This window comes from Carassius auratus, chromosome 12, assembly GCF_003368295.1.
Source record: "Carassius auratus strain Wakin chromosome 12, ASM336829v1, whole genome shotgun sequence".
Classification (NCBI taxonomy): domain Eukaryota; kingdom Metazoa; phylum Chordata; class Actinopteri; order Cypriniformes; family Cyprinidae; genus Carassius; species Carassius auratus.
The window spans coordinates 14,223,176-14,250,423 of NC_039254.1; the positions used below are offsets into that span (position 1 = coordinate 14,223,176).

Genomic DNA, 27,248 nt, shown 5'->3' on the forward strand with positions numbered 1-27,248 from the left:
GGGGTTTCAGACATCTTCACTCCTCTGTGTCTCACACCGAGGGAAGCTCAAATCTCCGGTTCTGCTTTGGATCTCAACACGCTTCATGAATAGTCGTGAGAGCTCAACATGGTGGTGCTTGAAAATATACAAGTCAAATGTCTCCACGCACCTGATTTTTATTACTATTACACTGCAGAGACATCATGCCATCAACCAGCATTACCTTAAAGCAACTTTGAGAGGTTACACAGATGCTGGACATTTCGTATATATACTTGTATATCAAATATATATTGCTCGTAAAAAATGATTTTTTTTATTATTAATCAACTCGACAAGGTTACGATTGTATTTGGATAAAGTATAAACAATAACAAATGATTGCATTACAACCTTTCAGCTTTATTCAGATTATTGCATTCATTTCGAATGACACATCCGGCCACACCACACACAGCAGAGATGCTACATTGGTGTGGACTTTCTCCCAGATAAAGAATATTCTGCATGAAGACCAGAAGTGACGGTTTAAATCAAGAGTTTAAAGATCGTGCAAAAGGGGTTTTCTTTAAACCCAAATACCATCAATAATAAAGAAAACCACAGCAGAATTTTTGTATTAACATTTATGCAACACTGCCTTTTGTTCTCTTTGGTATTTTCTCTATTACTGAGAAGAGACACTTTTGGTCTGATGCGGACAAATCATTTTTGAGAATCACTATTCCTTCCTAAACCACAATTGTAAAAACTACTTAAAACATCTTCTGAAAGGCAGCGGAAGTATGAAAACAGAAATATAAAACCCACATCCAAAGAGGACACGTTTCTAAATACAAATACTGGAGACAGAAATCTGAATGTCAAATTCAGACCAATAAAGCCATGCCTTACGAATACAAGCATCAGTCAAACCCCTTACGCTTCATGACACTCACTGTATGTACACACTTGCTGGTAGAAGTAATAAATAGATCTGCTGGTGTATCAGTGAAAAAGTGGAAAGAGAAGAATATGAACACACTGGGTGTCTGATAAAGTGGACACATCTTCCCACACGTCAGTAGTCAGCTCAGTTATCCACGCTGGAGAAAGTCATGGCATTGATTGTTGGTCTTTTCCTCCCTTTGATCTTCAGAGATCCATAACGTGCCTGTGATCAATGAAAGACGAGCATTAGTTATCAAAATTAAACTCATGCACAGTGCAAGTCAAGAGGGCCATAAACAATAATATGCAAAAATGCTGTATTCAAACTGTTACCTGTTTTCTTAAAAAAAATAAAGCAAATTTAAAAATGGCTTTTAACATCCTATGCTAAAAAGGCTATTTGCAGGCGTAATGTAATGTTTATTGAACTACTTTAAGAACAAAATCGAGATGTGCTTCTAAGGATTTGTTGGACTTACATCTCTGCGCAGTTTTGAGCGCGTCATCTTGACGCTCTGAGATCGTCTGAGCCCATGATGAGACATGGCTTCATCTTCAGAGTATACAGTCTTCCCCTCGTCATCACTCCTGTCCTCGTCATCACCATGACAATACTCTGAAAACAAACAGGTTGAGAGTTAAGAAAATGATGTTGATGAGACCGAACAGCAGGCACGATCGAGATCGGGGTTCTCAAAAAGCTAATATCTAGCTTTATCTAACTGTACATGATTCTTTGTTTATTATTCTGCATTTTGCATTGTTTTTCCCAATCCATGGGCCTATCAGAACAGACAAGGTTTTGGGTCGCAACTGACCAGTTGAGATCCAGTTCATTGTAAATGGTGGGAATGTGATTTCAGCCATGGAGAAAGGACAAGTAGGAGCAAGAGAACGACTCGAGCAGCTGCCGGATTCAGGCCACTCCTGGCACCATCACTTCTGGGTTCCCCGGGTCACTGTGGGAGCTCGGCAGAGTCAGCCTGTGCCAGGACGCCTTACAGCAATCCAGCCAGATTAACTGCACACGCCATCACCCAGAAGACAGGCTAGAACAAGACTGCACTGCACACAACTGAAGGTGTGTGCAGGTCTCCATTCCACCAGAAGGGGGCAGAATAGACACAGAAACCGAAGATCTTGAAAAACTTTCCTTTGTTTGTTTCCACACCCTTGCTGTTTTCAATTACTGAAATATAACAACTTCCTTGGGATTTAAAAAAAGTATGCGATTCATTTTCCAGAACTATTCTAGTTTTGTTAAGACCTTGATCAAACTAAGCAGAAAGAGCTTTGAAAGAGGACAAGTATAAAGATGCAGAAGACAGGTCTTTTATTTTCTGCAGCTCTGAAGGCCAGTCCAACACATAACCAGGAGAACTAGAACTCTGTTTCTCTATCACACACAGTATATATATATATATATATATATATATATATATATACATATACATATACACACACACACACACACACACACACACACATTATACTGCCTATAATAGAGGATTATTTTTTCAAAACTACAGTAATTATTATTATGATTTAATAAATGGACCAAAAAAAAACAACCCATTGATATATATTGATATATATACATTGATATATTCTTATATATATATATATATATATATATATATATAAGAATTTAAAATGTTTATGTGCTCTTTAATGGGCACATAAAATAAGCACATCAAAATCATTGGAAGATTCACAATTGACAATAAAACTGTGCACCTATGCATTCACACCAGTTCTACTCTCCAATATCAGAAGACTCCTATACTTGTATGAATATGACTGACAGGACAGACTATAAATATATACAGGCATGTTTTATATCATGCCGTCACTTATAGCTGACCTGCGCTCATTAGAAATAGCAAAAAGCAAACAGGTTTAAAGCATGAGCGAGAAAATAACACGCTTGAGCCTCTCTTTTAATAGGCTATCTCATGTTTTTAAATTCAAACTGCAATTAGCAGCTGGTTTGATCAGCCGGGATCTTTCACCTTGGCTTTGAGCTTCTGAAAGGGAATGCCATTTCGGAAGAGCTGGCTTTCTGATGGCTTCATTGCAGACGAGATGAAAATGACCTGGATGCCAGCGGAATTTCAAACGCGGCGGACGCATTAGCATACTGAGATAGAAGCACATTAGGTATTCCGCTCAGAGCCTCCCTGAGCTGTTTTTTCCTCTTCTTCATCTTCTCACAAAGCAGCGGTAGGAACGTGCCGCTATTACTTATTACCCTCCGGTGCCTGAGACAAATACCCAATCCATTCCATTTGCTCCAAACCCAGTTAACACGGCAGTGATTTCCAGAATCATGTGAGATGTAGAGGAGATATCATTATGACGGCTCGATGGCTTTACTTGCTCTACTAAACATCTTTACAGACACTTTCCCGCTAGCTGTGTCACACAAAGGCTGTGTCTGAAACCTCAAAAATGCTGCTTTCGCAGGCGACATCAAAGCACATCTGAACTCAATGTTTGTGTAACATCCTGTCTACTACGACGGTTTCATCTGGTTTATGAAGACAGCGTGTGCTTATAATACGACACAACCCTGTGTGGCAGACAGTGGAAAGAAACAGTCGGAAGATGGCTATTTCATAACTGTCTATTGTTTTAATCTGATTGATACTGAAAAATATGCACTCTGTTGATTAAATATTTGCGAGATCACCTCTGAAGCTCATTTGTTTGTGACGTTACAATGCACTGGAACCTCTTTTGAGCATCTGCCTTCTGTTGTGGACACAGCTGAGAAACACCAGTGTGAAAGGAAACAAAGGATGGAGTGTTAATAATTCATCTGCGAGGTAAGAATTACCAGCTCCGTCTGGCTGGTCCATGATGGCTCTTCTGGCTGGGTTGGACCTGTATGATGAATACGTGTCATCTTGAGGGATCTGGGTAAGGTCATGCATGCTGAAGCTCCTGAGCTTCTCCGTGATGGCACCTTGACCCTGTAGAGACAAAACAGCCCCCAGTTAGGATAAACACATCAACGCTGACAACACACAGGACAGCCTTAACTGAGCATAACAAGAGTGCACAGACATCATTACAACATGCATGTATGAATGAATGAATGAATGCTGATAAGATTTGGGCTCTGTTCCAGGTGACCTGTTACCTAGTGAGCTGCCCTGTCATCAGCTGAACAAACAGACTCGTAGATTTGACATTTGCATGTTGGCAGTGAAATCAAATTGAATTTATATCACATGACAGAAGTATATTAACAAGTCCCAAATTTCTTGCTTTATTTGCAATCTTTTATGATTTTTTGTTCCCCACTGTATTTCGCATTTACTGTATTTGGAAAAAATTCATAGTCAAAATAAAGTAATTTCTGGTAATTTTTGGAATCCGAGCAAATGGGAATTTTAGGGCTTTGGCCAAAGAAAGCTGTTTGAAATTGATTTCTGTGGGAGAAAAATGAATGCATATTACATGCCTAAAACTACATTATTAATCCAGACAATGGTTAGTTGGTTGGTGTTTTTTATTTTTTATTTAACACCATGCCAGTTTCCATGGCTATTTATAATGACGAGTAACAAGCAGAATTAGTATAAAGAACAATTACAATTTAAAAACCTATATAAGGTTTTAAAAGTTGGCACTAGATAATTCTAAAATTAATTCTGGGTTGATTCTGGTAGACAACTTAAACTAGCAGAAATGAATAAATGATGTTCAAAAGAAATCTGGCCTCTGGCAAGAAAAGCATAATGGTAGATCTTCATTTGATATTAAAGGGATAGTTCACCCAAAAATTTTAATTCTGTCATTAATTACTCACCCTCATGACGTCCCAAACCTTTAAAACACAAATTACGATATTTTTTATGAAATCCGAGAGCTTTCTGACCCTGCTTAGGCAGCAACACAACTGAAATGTTTATGGATTTGATAAAATAGTCCATTTGACAACAACCTTAATTTTATGAAGTTATGAGGATACAACAAAACAAAAACAATAATGGCTGAATTTATTCTCTTGTGTGTCAGAATTCGACACGCGTTCACAGTAGTACCACAATGCATGCGTGAAACTCCTCTCTTTGCAAACAAGCCGCAGTTTATCGAGGTTTTACGTCAGAATGCCGGCTCCTGCATCAGCAAACTATGATTGAACCACTGATGTCACATGGACTATTTTATCGTTGTCCTTAATACGTTTCTGGGCCTTAAACGTTGTAGTTTCATTGGGGTCTATGCTGGGTCAGAAAACTCTCCGATTTCATCAAAAATGTCTTTATCTGTGTTTTGAAGATGAACAAAGGTCTTATGGGTTTGGAACAACATGAGGATGAGTAATTTGTGACAAACTTTTCATATTTGGCTGAAGTAACCCTTTAAGAACTAAGGTGTGATTCTGGAATGTTCTATTCAAGATTGTGTATATGTAATCTGATCCCAGCAGTCATTGGAAATAAAGATGCCACTTTCACCCACAGCAGAGTTAATTTCATACTCAAAAGCGATTTATTTTGCCAATTATTTATGACATAATATACTATGGAAGATTTAAGATCTGAGGGTGTTATGGAACACTTTTCAATATCTGTGGAAAGGGTTTTATTTTAGCGCCCTCCTCCACTTGTTAGTTTAGGAATAAATGGACAAAACTGTGCTAATGTGATCACACATTCAGAAGGCAGCACAACTACGCTAGAATTATGCCTTGAAATGTTGTTTACATACATCCACACTTGGGTTTTGGAAGAGAGCATTACTGAACAAAGGACATAAGATTAAAAACTAAAATAAGGATGTTTTAGGCCTAGGTTTTAAACTGATGTAATAATACTATTAGTGCTTAACACCATGTTTGAGTTTGCAAAAATGTAGAAAAACAATGCAAAAATGGGCAAATGAAAGCATGAGCTAAAAGCTGTTAAAATGACACTGCTTTTCCACATGCTGTAGAGACTATAGCATTACCTGCACTGGAGAGAGCAGGGCTGCAGTATTCCTATAGAGCAGACTATATCAGTACAAGGTGACAAGATAAAGAGAATATTTGACAAAGAAAACAGAAGCAACATGCCAGAAAGAGGGTAAAAGCAAAGAAAGAAGAAAATATGGCAGCGTTTAAGAATAAGCCTTTTACAAGCTCACTGGCTCCGCTTTAGAGACGTCTTTCAATAACGGCATCTTTTCAGAGAGAGCCTAGGCAGGACAGTGGCCAACCGAAAAAACTGTCCAGCAGCCCTGTGTTCTGCTTTTGATTAGGATAGCAGCATGATTACATTTACTACTGCACTTATACTAATGGCTTTGGGTTGTTTTCACAAAGGAACAGTGACCTTTGCTTGCAAATGAAAGTCATTAGTGTGTCGTTTATTGCTGGTTTTGCAGGTTTGTGCCGGTGCACTTGAGCTCTTTGTTGCACAGGGAATAAGGACTGAAAAAAAAATGATTAAGGTAAAGTGTCATGTGGAACATACTGGAAAAAAAATGTATAGACTGAATGCACTGTAAGTCACTTTGGATAAAAGCGTCTGCTAAATGCATAAATGTACAATGTAACCAGTTAACTTTCATAATCTGATATACACTACCTTTCAAAGTTTTTTTTCTTTTGTAAAAACAGCAATATTGTGAAATATTATTACAATATAAAATAACAAATGTTTTCTATTTTAATACATTTAAAAATGCTAATCATTCCTGTGATCATGCAAAGCTGAATTTTCAGCAGCCATTATTCCAGTCTTCAGCATCAAGTGATCCATTATTCAAATATGCTGATTGATAACAATAAATGTTTCTTGAGCAGCATCAATGTTAAAAACAGTTGTGCAGCTTAATATTTCTGTGGAAACTGCACAATTGTTTATCGAATGTTTACATATAAATAACTTCATATATACAACATATAAAGTGTGTAACATAAATGTCACTTAGGATCAATTTAATGCTGGAAAAAAAGTAAGAATTTCAACAACAACAAAACTATCTTAATCTAAACTTTCAAATGGTATTGTAGGCCTGAGTGAAACAGAAAAAAAAAGAAAAAAAAAAGATTATAAAGAAATCATGTATGTTCTGTTGTGATTTCATGTAGACTTTAAAAGGAATCAAACTAGCTTCATTACTGAAATTGGAAACACCCACAAAGTATAAACCTGCATATCAGAGGCAGAACTATATATAAACTGTTCAAAACAGCTCTCTCATTCTGTGTGTCTATATCCAGCGCACACACACACACACTTGCCTTGACAGCAGCAGACACGGCAGCAGTTGCAGCAATGGTCAGGCCCTGCTTGCCAAAGTTCACCATGGTCTCATAGCTTCGTTCTTTCGCCTGGACTATGTAGTCGTCAATTTCCTTCAAGAACATTATGGCAAGATTGAGTACTTTCTGGTCACAAAGTACATAGCCAAACAATAAAATACGCAAATACAGAATTGTAAATGAGTAAAGGAAGACTAGATCTGTAGTCCTTAAATTAAAAAAAATCATCTTTCATTTTGCATTATGGTGAAAAAAAAAATAGAATATCTGCTCAAATGCTTTGCAAAACCAGTGTATGAAGCAAAGATTCACCCTTTCTTTGGAGGACAACAGAGGATGAAGGGCTTTTCTGTAGATGAGACTAGCTCCTCTCGTGTAGGGAGACAGAAGCCAGATCACAAACGCAATCTTGATCTCGTAATAGAGGGGAAACCTTCAGATCAGAGGGGAGAAAGAGAGATATGAGGACCCACGTTACATCTGATTAATCAGCTAACATAATTACACTCATTAAAGCTGTATTTCAACAAATTAATTTGTGCTACTCTAAATTAAAATGGCAACTTCGTTTCATTAAACCCTGATTGCTTCCCTCCATTCCTTGGTCTAGGGAAACAAAAACAAGATCTTAAATGAAACGGCCTTCTTCTTTAACCTGACATGAATCACTTGTAATCAGGAAATGTGCCGCTCAATCGTCAGACTCACCAGGCTATGGTTAGATCTGCGACAGTCTCCACTACTGTAAACAGGGCAAAAACAATCCAGTACATCATCCATCGCACCTGAAAAAGGAAGAAAACAAACAGGATTTTTCAGAAGGAATGCATAATACACACATCCATGTACTAAATTAGAAATAAACACACACAGCAGAAAATAAAACTGTGCACTGATATAGAAACAGTGACCTTAACAGTAATCAATTATTGATTTCTTTTTACATTTTAAATAAAAATGTTTGTTCGGTTTAAATTATTTAAACAGGGTATAGATATGAACCATCACACTGAGAAAAAAAAATTAAAATCAGGCCACGGACACAAAATAAACCTGGTCAATATTTCAAAAGAAACCCTGACATGATCATGGTGCTGTTCATTATCCCATCACTTCCCAAATACAAAAATGTGTATTTTTCTACTGATTACAAGTACAGTGGCATCAATAAAATCAAAATCTTTAAATCAATTATTTCTCAAATATTTCTCCAATTAACAATGAAAGTGTTCACAGTGATTCTTGTGATTGTAGTTCACAGTTCTGTACCTTTTTGTGTATATATACACAAGTATGTGTTCTGGAAGTATGTGGTAGTGCCCATAGGGATTTTAAGTTTTTCTAAAGAGTTATAGAAAAACTTAAAATCCCTATGTGCACAACCACATTCTTCCAGAACCAAGGCCAATGAAAAAGTGGGCAGTACTGCACTATGATGGACAGACTGATAAACTGTTTAGTTTAAGTTACAGAATAAGCTGTCTCTGCCTCGAACAGCTGGATACCAATTACAACTAACAAAAAACTCTCCAACTGGGTGATACCAATACACCACAAAGACATACTCTGCATTCTGAGCCAAGTGCTACACTTAATGCAGCACTGATCACCTTCTGCCAGAGCCAGGAGATGCGACACACTAAAACATAAAACACCTGGTACTATGCTAAAGAAAATTCAAATAAAACTCATGCATGCATTTTTTTCTTCCATTCAGTAGAGACAACGCCTAATCTTTCTGCACAGAGTGGCTCGCTAACACAAATCCAAGTGCACCTTTTTTTACTAGGAGGAGACGGAAACACAGTCAAGAGCAACGAAAAATCATTATGGCCGTGACATTAATATCCATCCCAGTTCTCTGTGTGTCTCTCTCTGCAGCAGGACCTGTTTGGTATGCTCTACCTCTCCTCTGCTCTCAACAACAGCGAGCTTTCAGCCAGCTTCTTAGCATTTCAATTTCAAACGCCCGTGCAGACAGTCATGTGATCCCCAGCCTTGAGCTGTAGCTCTCGGAGGTATTAGGTGATATTTTCAGCCTCACTGAACAAAGTCAAATGAATCCATGCAGAGGCAGCATTACCAGCCTGACAGGAGGCGTCAGATTTAATTGGTGTCCTTCCAATGAACCTTCAGTGGTCTGAGAGAGATCAATGCGTTGCATCAGCCGCAGGAAAGCTGCCGCTCTGTGACAAACCGTCAATCGAAATCCACCAGCTGTGGATCGCTGTGGAAATCCACCAGTGGTGGAGCGCTTTGGTTGTGGACTGCATCGATGCAAGAAATCTAATCAGATGTAGAAGCCTTTCTCCCATAATCCTGCACACAATCCTATTTATTACAAGTCTGCAATTACCTGGCTTCATTTAGAGAAGTATGTGAGATGTAAGCAGAATTTCCACCGCTTTGTTCCATCTCAAAGAACCAGGTCGAAGGCGATTCATGAATGGGCTGGCGTCCAAGACAAGCATGCCTTTCCTGTTCTGCAATGCAGTTGTGTAGCCTGGATTTCCAATGGATAAAAAAACCCTTTGAAGTTTCCTGCATGTGAATGGACGTATTCCTTTCCTGCTCTGCGAGTGTACCGTGGAAAGGTTTCTTTGTTCAACATTTAAACTGAGCCGAGAGACATATGAGCTGACCAGCTCTGTTTATCTAACAAACAGGAGTTGTAGGCATTGTACAGATTCGCTCCGAGTGGAAAAACCACACTGCGGTTTCTAAGAGCATCTAGTCTATGCTAGTAAACACAGGCCTTGTCAAGCTGCCTTTAAACTTTATTTTAAGTCCAACGTAAACCAGCAGCTCCAGTCCACCGGCCCTATAAAAAGGCCTTCAACACAAAGCATTATTTGTCTAGTTCTATTTTGAAAGTGATTTGAAAGAGGTTTCTCAATTACCAGTCTGCACTTAAAGGCAAATGCAGAAACGGTTATGACATGTTTTTAAAAAGCAGCTTTTTGCGGTCGATTGAGCTTTCTTCTTTTTTCCAAAGGTTTGCTATTAAAATTCAAAGTTTACCGAAACTGACTTTCCACTTGAACATTCAGGAACATTCTACATTCAAGCAAAGCGTATAAACATCCGTGATGTTGGGCTGCCAGTGTCCTTGATGCTGCTACTGCTGTTTACATAAACGTGTCCGACATTGAGCAATGCATCTGTTTACAGATCAAATATATAATGGGCTTGACAATAAGGCTGGCCTGACAGTTGGTTGCAGAGCAATTCAGCCAGTATATATTAAATATAAGTAGATTAACGTGAGACTACTTTGACAATCACTTCTTTATCTTTAACAAAACTCCAAGCAATACATTTCTGCCTTGAAACACTCCAGAACAGTGGCCTGGTTAACTTCTACTGAAGGTGTGCTACTGTAATCATGGTTTCTGCATTATTTAAAAGGACTGAAGAGTGAATTAACATGATTTTCTGAGCTACAATGTAAAATAAGCATATAAAATAATAACCATAACATTTATTTATTGTCTGCAATTAATCGCATTGCTATGCACAAAACTAAAATGCATTCAAAAGTAGTGTATTGTGCACTTTTTTTATAGCCTACTGCTATATGAACAAAAGTGTAATAACATTTGGTTTGCAAAGACTTTAAACAAATAAGGTGCTTTTTACATCAGTGTTCCTTTTACAGAGTAGGAGTTAAAATATTTATTGTAGCCTAAATCTCAACTTATAACATTAATGTAATTAAATCAAGTATAAAACAAGCTATTTGTCACTGCCAAGAAATTAAAGCTTTTATAGAAAATATTTTATAGTTTGCTTTAGAAAAACAAGTTATGCTCAGAGTCCAGAGCCTCCATCATAACATTATAACAGGCACCTTCCTATTAGAGACCTACACGATCACGGGACCCATCGCAGCAGTGCGGCGCGGGTGCGGGTAGAGACCTGTGTGTGCGGGATGAGGCAGAATAATTAGGGTGTGCTCACACTAGGCAATCTTAACCGTGCCAGAGCGCCTTTGACCCACAAAGCCTGGTTTGTTTGACTAGTGTGATTCAGTTATATATAGATCAGTGAATGTGAGTGCTAACCTCGCCACTGATACATGCTGCATGATTGGGTGAATATTTCTGAGAACCTAAAGTGATAGGTCTGTAAAGCAATGTACTGTGAGAGGGACGTGTTACCGCATCCCATACAACTCAAAATAATAAAACACTAAGTTAACAAAATGATTCACTTCACTGTGTTGTGCCAGCGCTTCTCTGCTGTCTTCACGTGCTATCAGAAACGTCCTATGTCCAACTTCTAAAGTCATGATTATGAGCTCGTTGCATTCTTTTCTGTTAAAAATAACAATGGACAGTGGTTTGTGAATGTTGATGCTTAGACTAAATAATTTGATCTCCTGTAATCTATGATTTGTCTGTTTGTGTATTCAGAGCCAGTGAGCAACATACTTTCATAATAATAAAAAACTGCATTAACGCGCAATAAAATAATTGTTGGTTAATCAATTAATGTGTTAACGTGATAATAACGTGTTAACTTTCCCAGCCCTAATATAAATATAAATGTTTTTATTGCAGTATTTTAGTTTCATATATGTGACCATAATGCTGTATTCAGGTTTATGAACCCCTTATGTTTTTATGGTGGTTTCAGTATATAATAAAGATATAAAACAAATTTTAATACTTTGGTATGTTAACATTATATAAAGTTGATATGTTTTTATATAAATACATTATTTTAATGTTGCTACCATTTTTAACAGTAAGGTTCTGGCAAACACAGCTGACAGTTTGTAACAAAAAAATCATAGATTTGTTTAGTTTTAAACAACTTATATTTCACACTCAGGCCCCGTTTACACTAGTGCGTTTTCATTTTAAAATGGCGTTTTAAAAGTGATCCGCGTTTACACTGGGGTTTCAGAAACAATCTCAGTCTACACTATGAATTTCACAGTAGAAGTAACTGAATTCATTGCAATGCAGCATTAATACAATAAACTATTTCTAGGGTACTGAAATAACACCAGTAAAACCACTAAGGAAACCTAAAATTAGCCATCTGAAGTAGACAAAGGCATGACATTTAAAACTGATAGTCTACCCCAAAGTAAAACTTATCTTCTGTCAAAGAGAACTTCGACAGAAGATAATGGTTTGACTTCAATGGGGTAAAACCACATTCTGCATTTTATTCCTCATTATATCCTGCTTTGCAGGTTCACCACAATGTTGCTTAAAGGTGTTGCTGACTATAAATGACACTGATTCCGGCTGGACCTGAATTAGCATTTCAACGTAACACCTGCAGTGATCTTTCTCCTGCGGATGTAGGGTGGGTTCTCACAGGGCGGGTCCTTTAAAACAACTATGTGCAGAGAGAACGTCACCTGATCCAGACATACAAGCCAACACACACTCCCTCCCAACATGCCCCAACATGCACAGAAACAATAATCTGCTGTGCTGTTCACATCTTATTTCAAGGAGTGGTGTGACTTAGCAGTAAAAAATCTGATCTAGTAAACCAAATGTTGTAGAAGTGTTGATTAATGAACACTACTGATATCCCTTCAGCAGGACACAAAATTTCAAGTTGTTTCAGAGGAGACTGAGGGGCTGTTTACATGATTTTTGTTTTCAATGTTTTTAGGCGAAAACGGGAAACCTGTGTGTTTTGCCTGTTCTTTTACACAACATCTGCATTTTGGGGACTGGAAACATATTTTTGAAAATGGGTTTCAAAGTGCAAGTTTCCGTGTAAACACCCAAAACAGGAATGCACGTGTGTAGCACGTGTTAGGTATGTAGACAAGCACAGTATGTGTCGATTTTAAAAGCAAGCGCGAACAAACATACACAACAATGGTGGCGTATATAGTACTGTTGTTGCAGCTCAAGAGTTTGCTAATGCTTCTTCAGCAAAGTGTGGATTTACTTCACCAATATTACAACCAACAGCGGAGACGCATCATATACACCATATAATCATCACTTCCCTACAGGTAGTGTTTACTAACAAGATGACAGCGCCAACTACTGGCCTGGCATATGTAATAGAGCATTTTTGGCCTTTTTCGCGGATGTGTGTAAATTCTTTGATGAATTAAAAGCCTGCTAAATGAAAAAAAAAAACCAAAACAATTTATGGGAATGGACACCATGTTTATACTTACATATTCTTTGACATTTTTGGTTTTCACTGCTTTGTAGGAGTAGTACGCTGGGTACAGGTTTCCAAAAACCAGCCTGTGCAAAGAAAGAGAGGGTAAAACAAATAAATATAGGGAAAACTACTGTAAACCTCTAGATATTCTCCAAAAGCAGGAAAATTAATGGGCTTGGATACTCCCATCTGTGTGTCTAGCTCTATAAAAAAGCCACTCACTTCCTCTGTCTGATTGTGTTTACAAGCTAAACAACGATTTCCTTTTCTTCCGTTCCGAAAGGAAAAATAAAGAAAACTGAAGGGACAAAAATGCAGGAGACACCTAATGTAAAACATGCCCTAACAGAGATTAAATCCATGTGGACAGCGGCCCATAGAGCACGACTGTTAGAAAACTAACACTAGCTCTTTTAGCTTGAAGAAACCAAAATGGCAACAAGTACCACACAATATTGAGGACAATATAAATGTAATTTTTAAAAACGAATTCATGAAGCATCTCATTGACACATCAACAAAAATCTGGAATACACAACACAACTGCTGAAGGTTAGAGGCAGCCTACAGATTTTGGGCAATCGGAATTGACAGATTTCCCAGAAAATTGTGCAGTGTATTAATGGTCTTCAGACTTTGATTTGATCCAGTCGGCGGATATCAGGCATGTTTAATATTTTTAGCTGATTTCAGAACACATTTTTATTTGTTATGCATCTCTTAGCAACATGGCACAAGTTTCCATGAGTTTGTTGTGTATGTAATGAGTTGAAAGTCTGGCAGTGTGTGATCAGTCTTTTGTAACCATGTTAAAAGTTGGCAAGTTTATGAAATCTTTTCATTTTTGATAACTCGTAGCATAATCCAGCTTTAAACTCCAAATCTCAAATCTGTATGAGTTTCTTTCTTCTGTTGATTACAAAAGATATTTTAAAGTGTGATGGTCAGCTGACGGTAGCCACTGAATTCAATAGTATGAAGAAAAAAAAAAAGTACTGTGAAAGTCACTGGCTACCATCAGCTGCTTGGTTACTAACATTCTTTAAAATATATTTTTCATGCTCAACAGAAGGACACAACTCATAAAGGTTTGGAGGGTGAGTAAATCATGACAGTATTTTCATTTTCGGGTGAACTATCCTTTTATTTGTTCTGTATACAGAAACTTTGAGCAATGACCTAACTTTGGGGAAATTATTCAGTTTGAGAAATTATATTTAATTGGATATAATGCAAACATGGGAAGAAGGTGGACCTTAGGGTCACACTGATATGTTCATTTGAGTAAATCATTAAGTTTCCATTTTCATTTCTTCCTATGAGCGACTGACCTAAGACAAGCCAAAAAACTGGCAGATGGGCTCAGCGCCAACCCTTCATCTGCAGCCTGTCGCCCTCACACGAGCCCCATTTATTACGTTATGCTCAAATAAATTTGTTGGGGAACTAGCGGCAGATACTACAACATACTGATGATAGCGAACCCCCTCCTTGTGCTAGACTTCCATTGTCACCGAGAAATTAGGGCACAATCAGAGGAGCCATACGCAAAACAAATCCTCTTCTCATCTGGACCCACACAAATAAGTTCAGGGGATAACCTCCACAAAAGCAGGACAACACACAGAATTTTGGCCCCAAACTGCCTGTGGCCCAGACAAGCATGTGATAACAGACAAAAGCTTCAGCTAGCATTCGGTTTCACAGACAGGAACCAGGCTTGATGTTTCCCAGATGATAAAGTTGCTCTCTGAAACCAACGTTTCACTTTCGTACTAAGGTTGTGCCTTGAAAATGGTATTTCCCCAAGGGCTAAAAGAGTCATTCAAAGTAGCTTATTGGTGAACTGTCTCAGGTTGAAAAGTTATCTCTGCACTGGGATGATTTAGATGCACTGTGCCTCTGCAGCCAGACAGGCATCTTGACTCAGGAGTGCAGCTAAATTTGGTGGGCAGTGTGTACCGTTTCTGGTGTCAATTATGGACAGTGTGTGACCCAGAAATTAAGGCCACTCCAATATCAGCCCGAAAACTTGTCTAGGTGCAGTTTTGGAGCAGCAAAGTCTTATGACAATACTATGACAATAACAAATTTGTGGTTTCCTTCCATTTCTTAAACTATGACCATCTGTGTGGAAAGACACAGACATATTTTGTTATTTTACTTTTTTAGATTGATTAAACATTAATTCTGTGTAAGATTTCCATTTGAACTGAAAGCATAAATCTTTCAGTTTCAGAGCAAAATGCAAAACTATGACACTTCTTTTACTGATGCGTTTCACTTTACATACAGTACATACACATACTTGCCAGCAATGCGGCAAAATAAAAACATGCTGATTTATGGTTGAAAATTCATATTAAAAAGTAAAACAGATATTTTCTTTATATTAGCATTTAAGTGTACTACAAAACAACTATTTTAAATTAAATTAAATTTTTGGTTACACTTTATTTTAAGGTGTCCTTGTTAGACACATTACATGTACTTACTATTATAATACCAATTATTTATGCATAATTACATGCAAGTAACCCTTAACCAAACTCTAATCCTAACCCTTACAATATAGTCAATACATGTAAGTACATCCAAAAATGAAAATTAAGCCATAAATTACTCACCCTGATTTCTTTCTAGGTGTATATGACTTTCTTCTTTCAGACAAATTCAGATGGAGTAATTTTTCCTTGATCTTTCAAGATGTTTGATGCCATTTAGCTCCTTAAGAAGTTTAATAAAAAGCTCATCCATAAAAAAACAGCTGTAAACGAAGCAGTTCCATGGGAATGACGTATGAGGTCAGCTTTGCGCATGCGCTGCTCAGAAGTGACAAATGCGGAAAAGCAGAAGAGAGATTAAAACAAAACAACAGTCACTAATTAGAAGTACAAAACGATGGATTGTAAAAAATGTTGGAGGATTTCGATACAAGCCAAAAGGAGACTTTTTTTCCTTTGCTAAAGTAAAGAAACTGCCGCTTTTACTCTAGTTAACAAATATTGGTTTTCACGAGACTCACCGGCACATGCGCAACGCTGACCTCATACTTCATTCGTACGGAACTGCTTACGTTTTACAACAGAGAGCGCAAGCTGGATTAAAGTGATTATTACGATTTGAATATGGATATTTTTCTTACAAAAATGTATCAATTCACTACAAAATGTCTTTATTCACCCCCGGAGCCGTGAGACTTTTTTTAATGGATGCGCTTTTTATTAAACTTCTCATGAACCAATGCAGTGCAGCACCTGTGAGTGCCATCAAACAGCTTGAAAGATAAAAAAATACCTCTGACTAGATTCGTATGAAAGAAGTAAGTCATATACATCTAAAATGACTTTAAGGTGAGTAATTTATGGGCTAATTTTTTTTTTTTGGGTGAACTAACCCTTTAACAATTTATAATTTTTTTTTTTTTAAGATTAGTTTTAGTTTTTTAACAAGGTGCAATAGCAGTCTTCAGAAACATATTGTTATACTGGTTGAAAGTCTCTTCACATCCCGATGGCAATCATCGAGTAGTTTAAATTTATCTGTATTTATGTATTCTGTGGAAGGCGTAGGACCAAGAAATGTACACTTGGTCCAAGCGTTTGAAACAGCTTTCCTAACTGCTGTTCAACGTATGTATCTGCATACCACCCTGTTTGCGCAGACAGAATATGTCTGAATATGCAGGGGTTTACTTCACTTCGGAAATATACTGGAATTGGGAACCGCTGATGTAGCCTATTGACGTTGTCTCTGGTATTTTGGTATGTGAGCATACGCAAAACTAGCACATCCTGGAATGTAACTGTCAATTTCGTCACTGCCCCTTTTTAGGGGAAAATAAACTAGATTTCCCATAGACTTCCATATTCCAAATTAGCTGCAAAAAGCACACAGCCAGCAGGCATGAATAACTTAAGAAATCCCTAAGACTAAACATGTCAAGTATTTATATGTCCACCTTGCCTGCCACAGAGCATGAAACTTAATTTGAAACTTAAACTGGAACTTAATTTGGTCAATTTAAAAACATGTCCCTTCATTCTCCCAGTGTCAAATTGGTGTAAGCACCTCACCCAGTGGCCAGAAGTGTCTTACCCTGACATTTACTCGTAACCCATCGAGTCACCAGGTAAGCCAGTGAATGATTTTACTGCATATTTGAAAGTAAACATCTTTAAATGTATATATTATGTCTCTATATTTGGAGTACTGAGATCACTTTTCTGTGCAGCCATAAAAGTAGCCTGGCTTAGCTTTTGATTAGCATCATACGTAATTCATGATATTTCCATAACAGCAAGATATCAATGATGATGGCAGGTAGCCATGAATTTCAAATTTGGGGTTTTACAAACATTATTGGTGCACCCAATCACACAACAACTCATTGGCATGTTGGTAAGTCTACTTCCTCGATCCAATACTGTATGTTGGTTTGTTTTCCCCTAAAAGTGGGCGTGAATCTGTTCATAGACATTGTATGACGCTGCATCGGTTGTGCGTATAAATGCGCTCAGGGGGCATGGCTTTGGACAGCGATTGCAGGGATGTTGGGATGTACGCTTTCAGTGCTATCATGCTAATGTTATCATTTTCCAAGATCTCCTATTGCACCTTTAAGATGGATAGTGTAGTGATAGAGTAGACAGGAAGTGAAGTGGGAGAGTGGGTCCTTGAGCTGTGATTCAAACTCGGGATGCCAGCAATGTAATGTCAGCACACTGCCCACTGGGCTATCAGTGATGACTTTTATAGCTATATTTAATGGGCCACACTATGTTCTATGCAAGTAACAAACCAAATCTTCAAGTGACCTCATAAGAATCAGTCAGAAAATCTTGTGCACTCCTGTATATATTCATTTCTGGATTTTTCACCCAATTTCCCCCCCCCCCCCCCCCCCCCCCCCAAAAAAAAGACAGGTTAATCGATTATCTACTAATAATTATTTTGCAACAGCCAATGGGAAAATTATACTTATATGTCTTTTGATGACCAAGAAACATAACATTCGTGCACTGGCAATGCAAAGTACACGTTCACAAAGTTCTCCCTGTTGCACGGTCCTCATCCAAAGATCCACCTTGGCAGCAGTTTATTTTCCAGTTGCCATAGAAACAGCAGCGGCACCAGGCTGTAACAATGGTGTTGGGCTCCACACATCTCTCAACCCTTCCCCCGCCGCTATCCCTCCAGCACTGTAATTTACAGATCTGTTACTCGCATTCATGTGGTTCTGTGTACCTAATACCTAGTATTTTTCTTTCATTGGACGATTGTTTTAATCAGCATCAAATGAGGAAATTCACCTACAACAGTGTTCAGTAATATACAGGGAGCTGCAGTTGGCTAGACGGACTGTAGACACTGAAGAATACGGTTTTCCCACAATTCAATTGTAGTCTGTGAATATGAAGAAACCTCAAATATCAGACATCGATTCTCTACGTTCTAAACAAGCAGCATGCTTCAATCGGCTAGCCATTTATCTGTCTACGCTGAAAGAGAAAAGGCGGTGTAATGTCACACAATCAGCACAGTGGAGTGGGATTTTAAACCTTTGAAATATCACTGTGGTTGACAGAAATCAAGAGACTGAACAACTGGGTCAAAATGTTTACTTAGATGATAAAATTCACTTTAATGACTCTTCTAAGTCTGAATTTAAACGATCAGGGTATTCTGTCTAAAAGAACCACCCAATCACTGAACCAGCAACTGTCTGAGTGACAAAAAACAACTGCTGTACAAATAATATGGTAAAAAAAAACAGTTTCCTTACTATATAAAATCAAAAACTGTAATAGATTTGATGAGAAATTTCATTGATTCATTTTATAGTACAATATTATTAATGTATTTTTAAATCTCTTTGAAAGATAGAAAAGTAGTTTTATAACTCACAGTGGAAAACCATAAATTAAACTTCATAAAATGTTTATAAAATTATCTCCCTTTACTGTCAACTTAAGTTCAATTTGTGAAACTTAAAATTGCACTGCCATACTTTAACTGTTAACTTCTGGAAACAGAGTTTGTGTTTATTTAAAGAGCCACACAGATGGGAAATCAAAAATTACCTGTATTACAGTGTATGATGTAGCTGTCCATCAGTGTAAACAATGTGCAAAGTAATTCAACCAAAAAGTACACGATTTATAAAGTTAATGGCTTCTAAAGTAAGGAGTCGACTCTGAATCGCTGAAATGAGTCGTTATAGATTTCAAATCTTTTGCCCATCTCTATGTACGTCATTAGGAGCACTTTGCATAATAATCTCCGCCTACCGTCTTGGGAGAAACGTAACTCTGACCTGCCCCACCCCCACACACAGATGCTCTGGTTGGTGTGAGAGCATCATGTCGAGGAGACAGTGTGTTTTTAATTGTAAAGGCAAGTTTGTTTTATTTTCACTGCCAAATAATGAAGATCAGAAGAACCAATGGCTAAAATTCATTTCTACCACAATACCAGAGCAGTACAACAAATCCCTTTCACTGATGACTGCTTTTCTAATCTCGGTGAGTACAGCGGGGGCTTTGCGGTGAGAGAAATAAGACATAATTCACCCCAAACAGATGCTAACGCATAGTTTACCGTGGAGGTGTGTGCGGAACAACCAATCAAACCTGACTATGTTAGTTGACCAATCAGAACACAGTATGCTACCGAAAGGTGGGGTTTAAGGAAACTGAATCTTTTGAACAGCTTCGCGCGAACCGTTTGGGGATCTCTGAGAATTGAGGTAATTTTAAAATGATATTTTGACAAAATGACAATGTTTTTTAACCTTGGATGGATTTAAACCTAACGTACAGGACTTATAAACAGTGATAGGAAGCTTAGAATTTTCATCTTACTGGCTCTTTAAAGCACACAGTTCACTTGTAGCATTTTCATATGTCATTACCGGCAGAACAACTTGTGACATGAGTGACGGGGGAAAAAACTAATAATGAAAGTGCTACTGAAACAAAAACTTAAGCAGACATTTATAAAAGACTCAAATAACTTAATATCACAAAAAAAAATCTAACTATAATGACTTAAACTAGATTCAAATTGCTCATTTTATTTTAAAAAAATAAAATAAAAAAACTGGTGAAGCTTTCAAAATTATAACCTTGGTGTATAACTCTGAGTGCCTAAGTGTTATTCTACATTAAATATATTGCTTTATAAATGAAATAACAGTTCTTTAAGAGAATAAAAGAGTCTACAGTCACTATTACTCTCAACTAAGCAAAACATGCAGCTTGGTGTTATCACCAACATGCCAACAGCTCTGCACATCTTTAGATATCAGTCACGCAGGTTACTGCTGACTCATTTGTCATTCAGTTTACATGCAAACCGAATATATTTCTCTGAACTCCCTATAGAAACATGCCTGGTGCCATGAATAATTAAATATGCAGGAGGGAATATATAAAATAATCACTTTTCAAAAACACCTCTTTAACAGTATGGAAAAAAATGATCAGATATTTCATATTAGTGTTGTAAAAAGACCCGGTACTTCGGTATCAAGTCGGTACTAAAAAAATTTAAATTTAACGGTTCCAGATTTGTTTAAGTGCCGGTGGTACAGAGTACCTGGATAACCTGGTTCTTGATGTGCTATTCACAAGGTACAAGCACTGAGATGTGGCGACATCAAAATGAGGACACAAACTAAAATAAACTTTAAAAGACAGACACAAAGATCAGATGAAAGAGTTCAAGTGGGTAAGTTTTGTTGCGTTTCCCATACATTGATTTATTTGTGGCGGTCTGCCACAATATAAAAACTGAACGCCACAAATAGATTTTCCAAAAGGCTTTGACTTTGACTGAATAGACATTAGCAATGAACGAGTCAAAGTCGAAACCCAGTGTGGGTGTTCTTATATCACTGTATTTCTGAAGGAAACTGACGGTCTTCTGAAAATTATGGATATCATTTTCATTTCATCTTGCTTGTAATGCTTGAGCAGCGTCTGTGAGCGCAAGCTCAGCGCTTATTTGATTACAGCCGTTACCGGGGAAACCTATATCTCTCGCGCTCTACAAGTGCCTCCTGCTGGCAGAGAATTAATTTGCATATATATGCCGCCACAAAAAAAGATTGCGAATCCGTTCTGTTATGAATATTATTAAATATTTTAATTTGAATGTCGGATTTTAATGAATGCTTTTATTAGAGTAGTTTATCCTTAGCATAAGCACGGCTAACGTTAATATAATGAGCATTAGAATTAAATATCTTTATTAACTATTTAATGCTCCTATAACTTTTATAAGGGGGAAAACATGATTTTTTTGCTATTTTTAGATAAAAGAGGCATTTAAATGAATTGTAAATCTAATATATGCACACTAGAGAATGTACAAATGGTAAATATTGTTTCATATCAGTCAGAAAAGCAGTTTTGGGCTTTTTTTTTTAAGCTAACTTGTTTGTTATTCTTGGCTTTAAAATTCAAAAGCCCTTTTAAATTAAATAGGTACACAGTTAGGATTACATTTTTTTATTTTTTTATTTGCGTGTTTATATGTTTTGCTTTGGTACTGAAATTAACCCAATGAAGGGAATTAAAAACTTTACAAAGGCCAATCTTTTTTTTTATTTTATTTGAAAACCCTGGTTGCAAAAAAAAAAAAAAAAAAATGCCTGACAATATATATTACTTGAGATAAAAACAAAAGCACATTAAAATTAATACTCTGAATATATTTAAGATTATGTAAAATAGCTTATATACCCATACCTGCCACCGTACATAAATTTAATTATTATTAATGCGCCAAGCTATTGCTTGGCAACCATAAACTAAACTCTGCTTTGTGTTGTGCCTAACAAACATCCCTTTGATTACAGGTTCTTCCCCTTCTTCACTTGTTTGGGACACATCCGGCTCTACCGGTTATGAAGTTTCTATCATTGCAGGGTATATACCAGGGTTCCTCAATTATTTTTCGCTGGGGGCCGAATTCTGCCAACGATACCAAGCTGCTCGCGTCCGGTGTAGACCAGATGTAAGTTAATGTTTCTTTCTGATGCTGCGTTTGAATATTCATGCCACTTTATTTGAAATTAGCCCTGGCCAAACATTTTTTTCTCGTGGGCCGGATGTGGCCCGTGGGAACCCAGGTATATACTGTCAGACTACCCCGGCCCTAACAGTGTGCAATAAAGACATAAAGTCTGCTTAACTTGTTGGTTTATTAATCAGTTCACTGGAAGGCTTTGATTCTCTAACTGTCTGCCTGTGGCTACTCCTCCTACAACAGAACCTGCACGGCTCCGATGAAACACAAATAAATGTGCTGCACATCAGTCTTTCATTGTTTTCACAACAAGGAGTTGGTCTTCCTCCAGTCGGCCCCTGAAGGAAATGGGACCTGGTCTTAAAAGTATTTTTGTGAAGCAGGGTATTGGTCTCAGGGTGTGCAGCTGAAAAAATAAAACCTTCAGATGGGCCTTGACACTCAGGTTTAGGTCAACTTTGAGTTTCTGCTAAGAAACCGAAAGGCAATGCTCACTCTGATGATGCTATGGATTAGCTATTACTTGCAAGAGCCTTCAAAAGCACTAAATGTATAAAAAAAGATTGTACTTGTTTAGACTTCAAATATGCAGTTTGTTAATAAAGTCCATTTGAAAATTTTGCTATTGCTTCGACGTTTTTGGAAATGTGAGCTCCAGGGCAACAGTGGGCGTAGAGCGCTCATGAACCCGCCCGAGAGCAGCCTTACCAAGGCCAGATCTTCTGGAATTTGCTGCTGGCAATGATGTCTCTATAGTGGTTATACATGAGATATAATTAAGTTTGGGTAAATCTCACGGCAAGTGCTTGGTCTCGTTAATCTATTATGTGTTCCAGAGCAAATAGATTTGACAGAGCAAAATCTCATCACGTTATATTTTATGTAACGTCAATGCTGTATATAAGAGCACTGCAGTAAAAGCTTTTATATTGAAAGAGACTGAATGCTCTTTACATAAGCTATTTTGTAAGATGCAGGCAAAAATCTCGGTCATCAGAAATCACACTTAACAAGAAGAAAGGATAGTACGACAAAGAGATTTACTCAGAAAACATTCAAACTAATGTTTTATTGTGAATATGAGATTGAGCTGAAGAATGATTGCTGTATCAGATGCAGGTAATCACACTCAATCTCAATACAGCTTTTAATACAGTAATACATTAAGCTTTTAATGAAGCAACTCAACAATCCTTCATTACTAGTTCTAAAGTGACATTTTCGAATTATCAATGGAGGCTTGGGCTAAGCTGTTAAACTGAGATTGTAATTCTTATAGACCCTCTGTTGTTGTTTCTTTTGTATTTACACACTCATGCTGTCAAACTGTTGTATAAATGCAATATCACACTTTTAGCCATGAGATATATCTTTATATATTGACACGCTGTGATACAGCCATATCTCAAGGCTAGTCATGTGATATTGCCCATTTATGAGAAAAAAATTATAGCACTGGTCAAAAACAATACCTATTTTTGTGATTGGACCATGTCCTAACTGGGCTAGTGGGGGGGGGGGGGGCGCATTGGGCTCTTTTATTACATCTTAGTCAAATCATCACAAGCAACTAAAATTCTCAAGAAAAACAGCCCTGTAGTTGTTACATAAACACCACCGTGATCCTGAACAAAGCAAATGAGGACAAACCTGTCCCAGAGACCAGCTTATATAAAAAGAGTTTTCTATATTTCATCCTCAACGTGGAAAGCCATTAAAGTGTCCACGCAGCATATAAGCCCACAGCAGCATTTCAAACAGACAATGTGGTCTTGATTTCCAATCATCTTGCCATAAGCTTAAAGTTATTGTCCTATATTTGAACTTCTACATCGTATATGTTGTAAAATCCTAACCGCAGAATTATACCCCTAAACTAGCAAGGTGGACAGTAATTGGTACTTGCTGGTTTCTATGACTGACTACGTCTCTTCCTAACTGCTTGCCTGTGACTCTGGAACGCTGTAAGGGGACCACGTTGCAAAATGTGTCTCGCCCACAAAATAAACCAAAATGATACTCTTTCTGCTGTTTGCAAACAAGCTACCAAACAAGGACAGGCAAATCATCAATCATTCAAATCTTTTTTCAACCCTCAGGCAAATGTGTTCTATTTATAGTAGAAATCAGCTGATTGAAGTTTAATGCTGATTATTTTTGTTTTAATGATCAATAACCAATTTACAGAACAGATTGATTCTAATTAAAATTATTATTCATTCTTGCTTCATTTCTACCTTTGACATAAAATATGATGATGGTACAGTGAACATGATATATAATTATTATTATCATTACAAAATCGAATCTAAATGTATGCATATATGAATTATGGTTACATTTTCTGCTTATTACACAATAGTAAATACAATTATTACAACAATGATTTTTATATACAATAAAAAATAATGAAATCATACAATATTGTTTATTATTAATTAATGATGATTATTATTTCTTATGTCATTACACCTGTGCAAAATGTAATCTAAATGGGTGAAAATGTATTATACTTTGGTTAAGGTTAAAATGCTTTACACTTGAGAACCTTATGATAGGTGCACCTTACCCAAAAGCCCCAACAAAACCTTGTACAAGCAGTCAACCCAAAAATATTAATTGACACGTCCACAGTCACATTTATAATTTCATTCCTGACACAAAAACCTCTGACACTGCAATCCAATTGTGATGTTAATAAACAATACACTGCAAATAGGAACAATGGTTTGTTGTTTCTGGTTCTTATCTTCCAAATAACATGGATCCTTTCCAAACGTCATGTTTAAAAACAGTAAAACGCTTTGATTGAACAATCTGAGCAGATGTGGGGTTGAGAAGATCATAATCTACTTTCTAATTTGACAATGTGTGCTGTCTCCAGTATAGTGACGCTAAAAGGCTAACCAGTTAAATAAAGAGCTAATTTAACCCAAGCTTTAAAAATAAACTATGTTTATGGGGGGAAATGAGGTTTAAACTCACACGACAGATCTTGATATAATCCAGGACACCATATTTTCTTCAGGATTGAGCCGAGCAGAGAGAGATGCTAGCTAGGCTAACCTTACTTCAACTTCAGTGTTCAACTTCAGACGAGGACAAACATTAACGGTCTCCTGAGAGCCTCCGCTCGCTCATTATTTAGTATTACGTACAAACATCCGGTATAAAACTAACTATGGACTTAATATGAGTTAAAATAACGTCACTCTTGCTGTGCCCATCTTCTTCGTGCTCTAGCCCAAACCGATGCCGTTTCTGTAAAAGGTGCGCTTTCACGTTGACGTCAGAAATAATTTGATTTAAGAGTCCGCTCTTCCTGTTACATGATTGGCTAATATGATTTGTTTACATGAAACTCGAGCACTGGTTGGCTAGATCAAATGTTTGTCAAGTGACGTTGTTTCGAAGACGCTAACATTACACTCTCAACGCAGTCGATGCTGATTCGTTGAGAGTCACCTTGAAGAGATATAGACCAATCAGACATAAAAACGTTGAGAATAAAAACTCCTAATCGATGTTCTCATCGGCGCTGTGTTCTCTTTCAAGCATACGTTTCGGTGTCTCACTATGGGATACGCCCCTTCCGCGTATTCCTCAGAAGCCCAATACCATTACGCCAGCCCCAATTGGCTGGCAGTCATGACGTTGCGTCAGGGAATGGCTCCCTCCTCTTGGTATAAAACGAGCGACGCAACGTCATTACGACATTCAAAAACCTCTTCTCGCTTCACACCAGAAGCCTTCCTAAATCTGATAGCCATCAACTGGTCTCCACGCTGGTTGCTGGCTTATCATTCTGGTACTGTGCTTATAGTCGATCTGTTGGCCACCACGCCGCTTTCGCCTACCCCTCAATCGGCATTCCAGCTCATTGTTAGGGTCATTCAGTACCGCAACTATGGCTGCAGCAATGCAGACTAACGTAGCTAGCGAGGGAGAACCGCGGCTTTGCTCATGCGGGAACAAGATCTCATGCAAAGACACACACCAGGTCTGCTCTGCATGTCTTGGGCTGAAACATGCTCAAATGGCGGTCGATAGTCCCGGATCCTGTGAGCACTGCGCGCGTTTCACCATGAAGAGCCTCCGTCGCAGGTTAGCACGCCAAGCTAGCTTGTCTGGCCATGATCCCCTCATGTCAGCTAGTCCCGCTCCGGTTTCCGCCCCTCAGGTACCTATTCCTGTAGAGCTGCCCACCACGGCAACCCTATCGTGGGGTGAACAACTGGATGTATGCGCCCCTCTGGCCGGTGTCCTCAGCACGGACGAGGAGGAGGAGGAGGGCGCGTTTGAGTTTGAGGAAGAGGGGCAATCGGATTTCCTTCTCTCTGAAGAGGAGGAAGATTTCGAGGATTCCCCTTTTCTCCCCCCTGCGCAATCGGCACAATCCCTCGCTACGGCGGGATCCACGGAGGAGGCGGGCGGGGCACCATCCTCTCCGCTTCTTAGTGTGGATCTGCAAGACGTGTGCAAACGCGCTGCAGAGAAACTCAATATTCCGTGGCCGACCGTAATAGCTGAGACTGCAAAGTCGCGTTATGAGGGGAAGAGGCTGCCGAGAGCTAAACGGGCAGCGAGACAACTCCTTCCAGTCTTTCCAGAGCTTCTGGAAGAGGTTTCTGTCACCTGGAAGGACAACCCTTTTACTAGTAAAATGCCCGTGCAAGGGGGATCTGCGCTCGACGTGGAGGGTATGGAGAAGCAAGGCCTTCTTCGCATGCCCCCCATGGAGCCTTTAGTTGCAGCGCATCTGCATCCAAGGCGTACGGCGGCTGCAAACCCAACGTTGCCATCAAAAGCGGACCGCTTCCAGTCAAGCATGACGGAGCGCGCTTACAAAGCAGTCGCCCTCTCAGTCCGGGCCATGAACGCCATCTCT

At 38.2% G+C, this 27,248-nt stretch overlaps 1 protein-coding gene across 2 annotated transcripts; it reads right to left on the reverse strand.

The window, feature by feature from the left end:
* Positions 1 to 275: 275 nt before the first annotated feature.
* On the reverse strand, positions 276 to 25,642 carry LOC113111923 (receptor expression-enhancing protein 3). Of its 2 annotated transcripts, XM_026277139.1 has the most exons (8): positions 25,346 to 25,642; positions 13,338 to 13,410; positions 7,883 to 7,959; positions 7,487 to 7,607; positions 7,154 to 7,267; positions 3,752 to 3,887; positions 1,392 to 1,528; positions 276 to 1,135 (listed from the first exon to the last, which is right to left on the reverse strand). In XM_026277139.1, exons 1-8 carry the CDS (start codon positions 25,375 to 25,377, stop codon positions 1,055 to 1,057), a joined length of 771 nt encoding a protein of 256 aa, XP_026132924.1. In that variant the 5' UTR covers positions 25,378 to 25,642; the 3' UTR covers positions 276 to 1,054. The 2 variants fall into 2 exon arrangements, with proteins under 2 accessions (XP_026132924.1, XP_026132925.1); XM_026277140.1 differs by lacking the exon at positions 13,338 to 13,410.
* Positions 25,643 to 27,248: the final 1,606 nt, after the last annotated feature.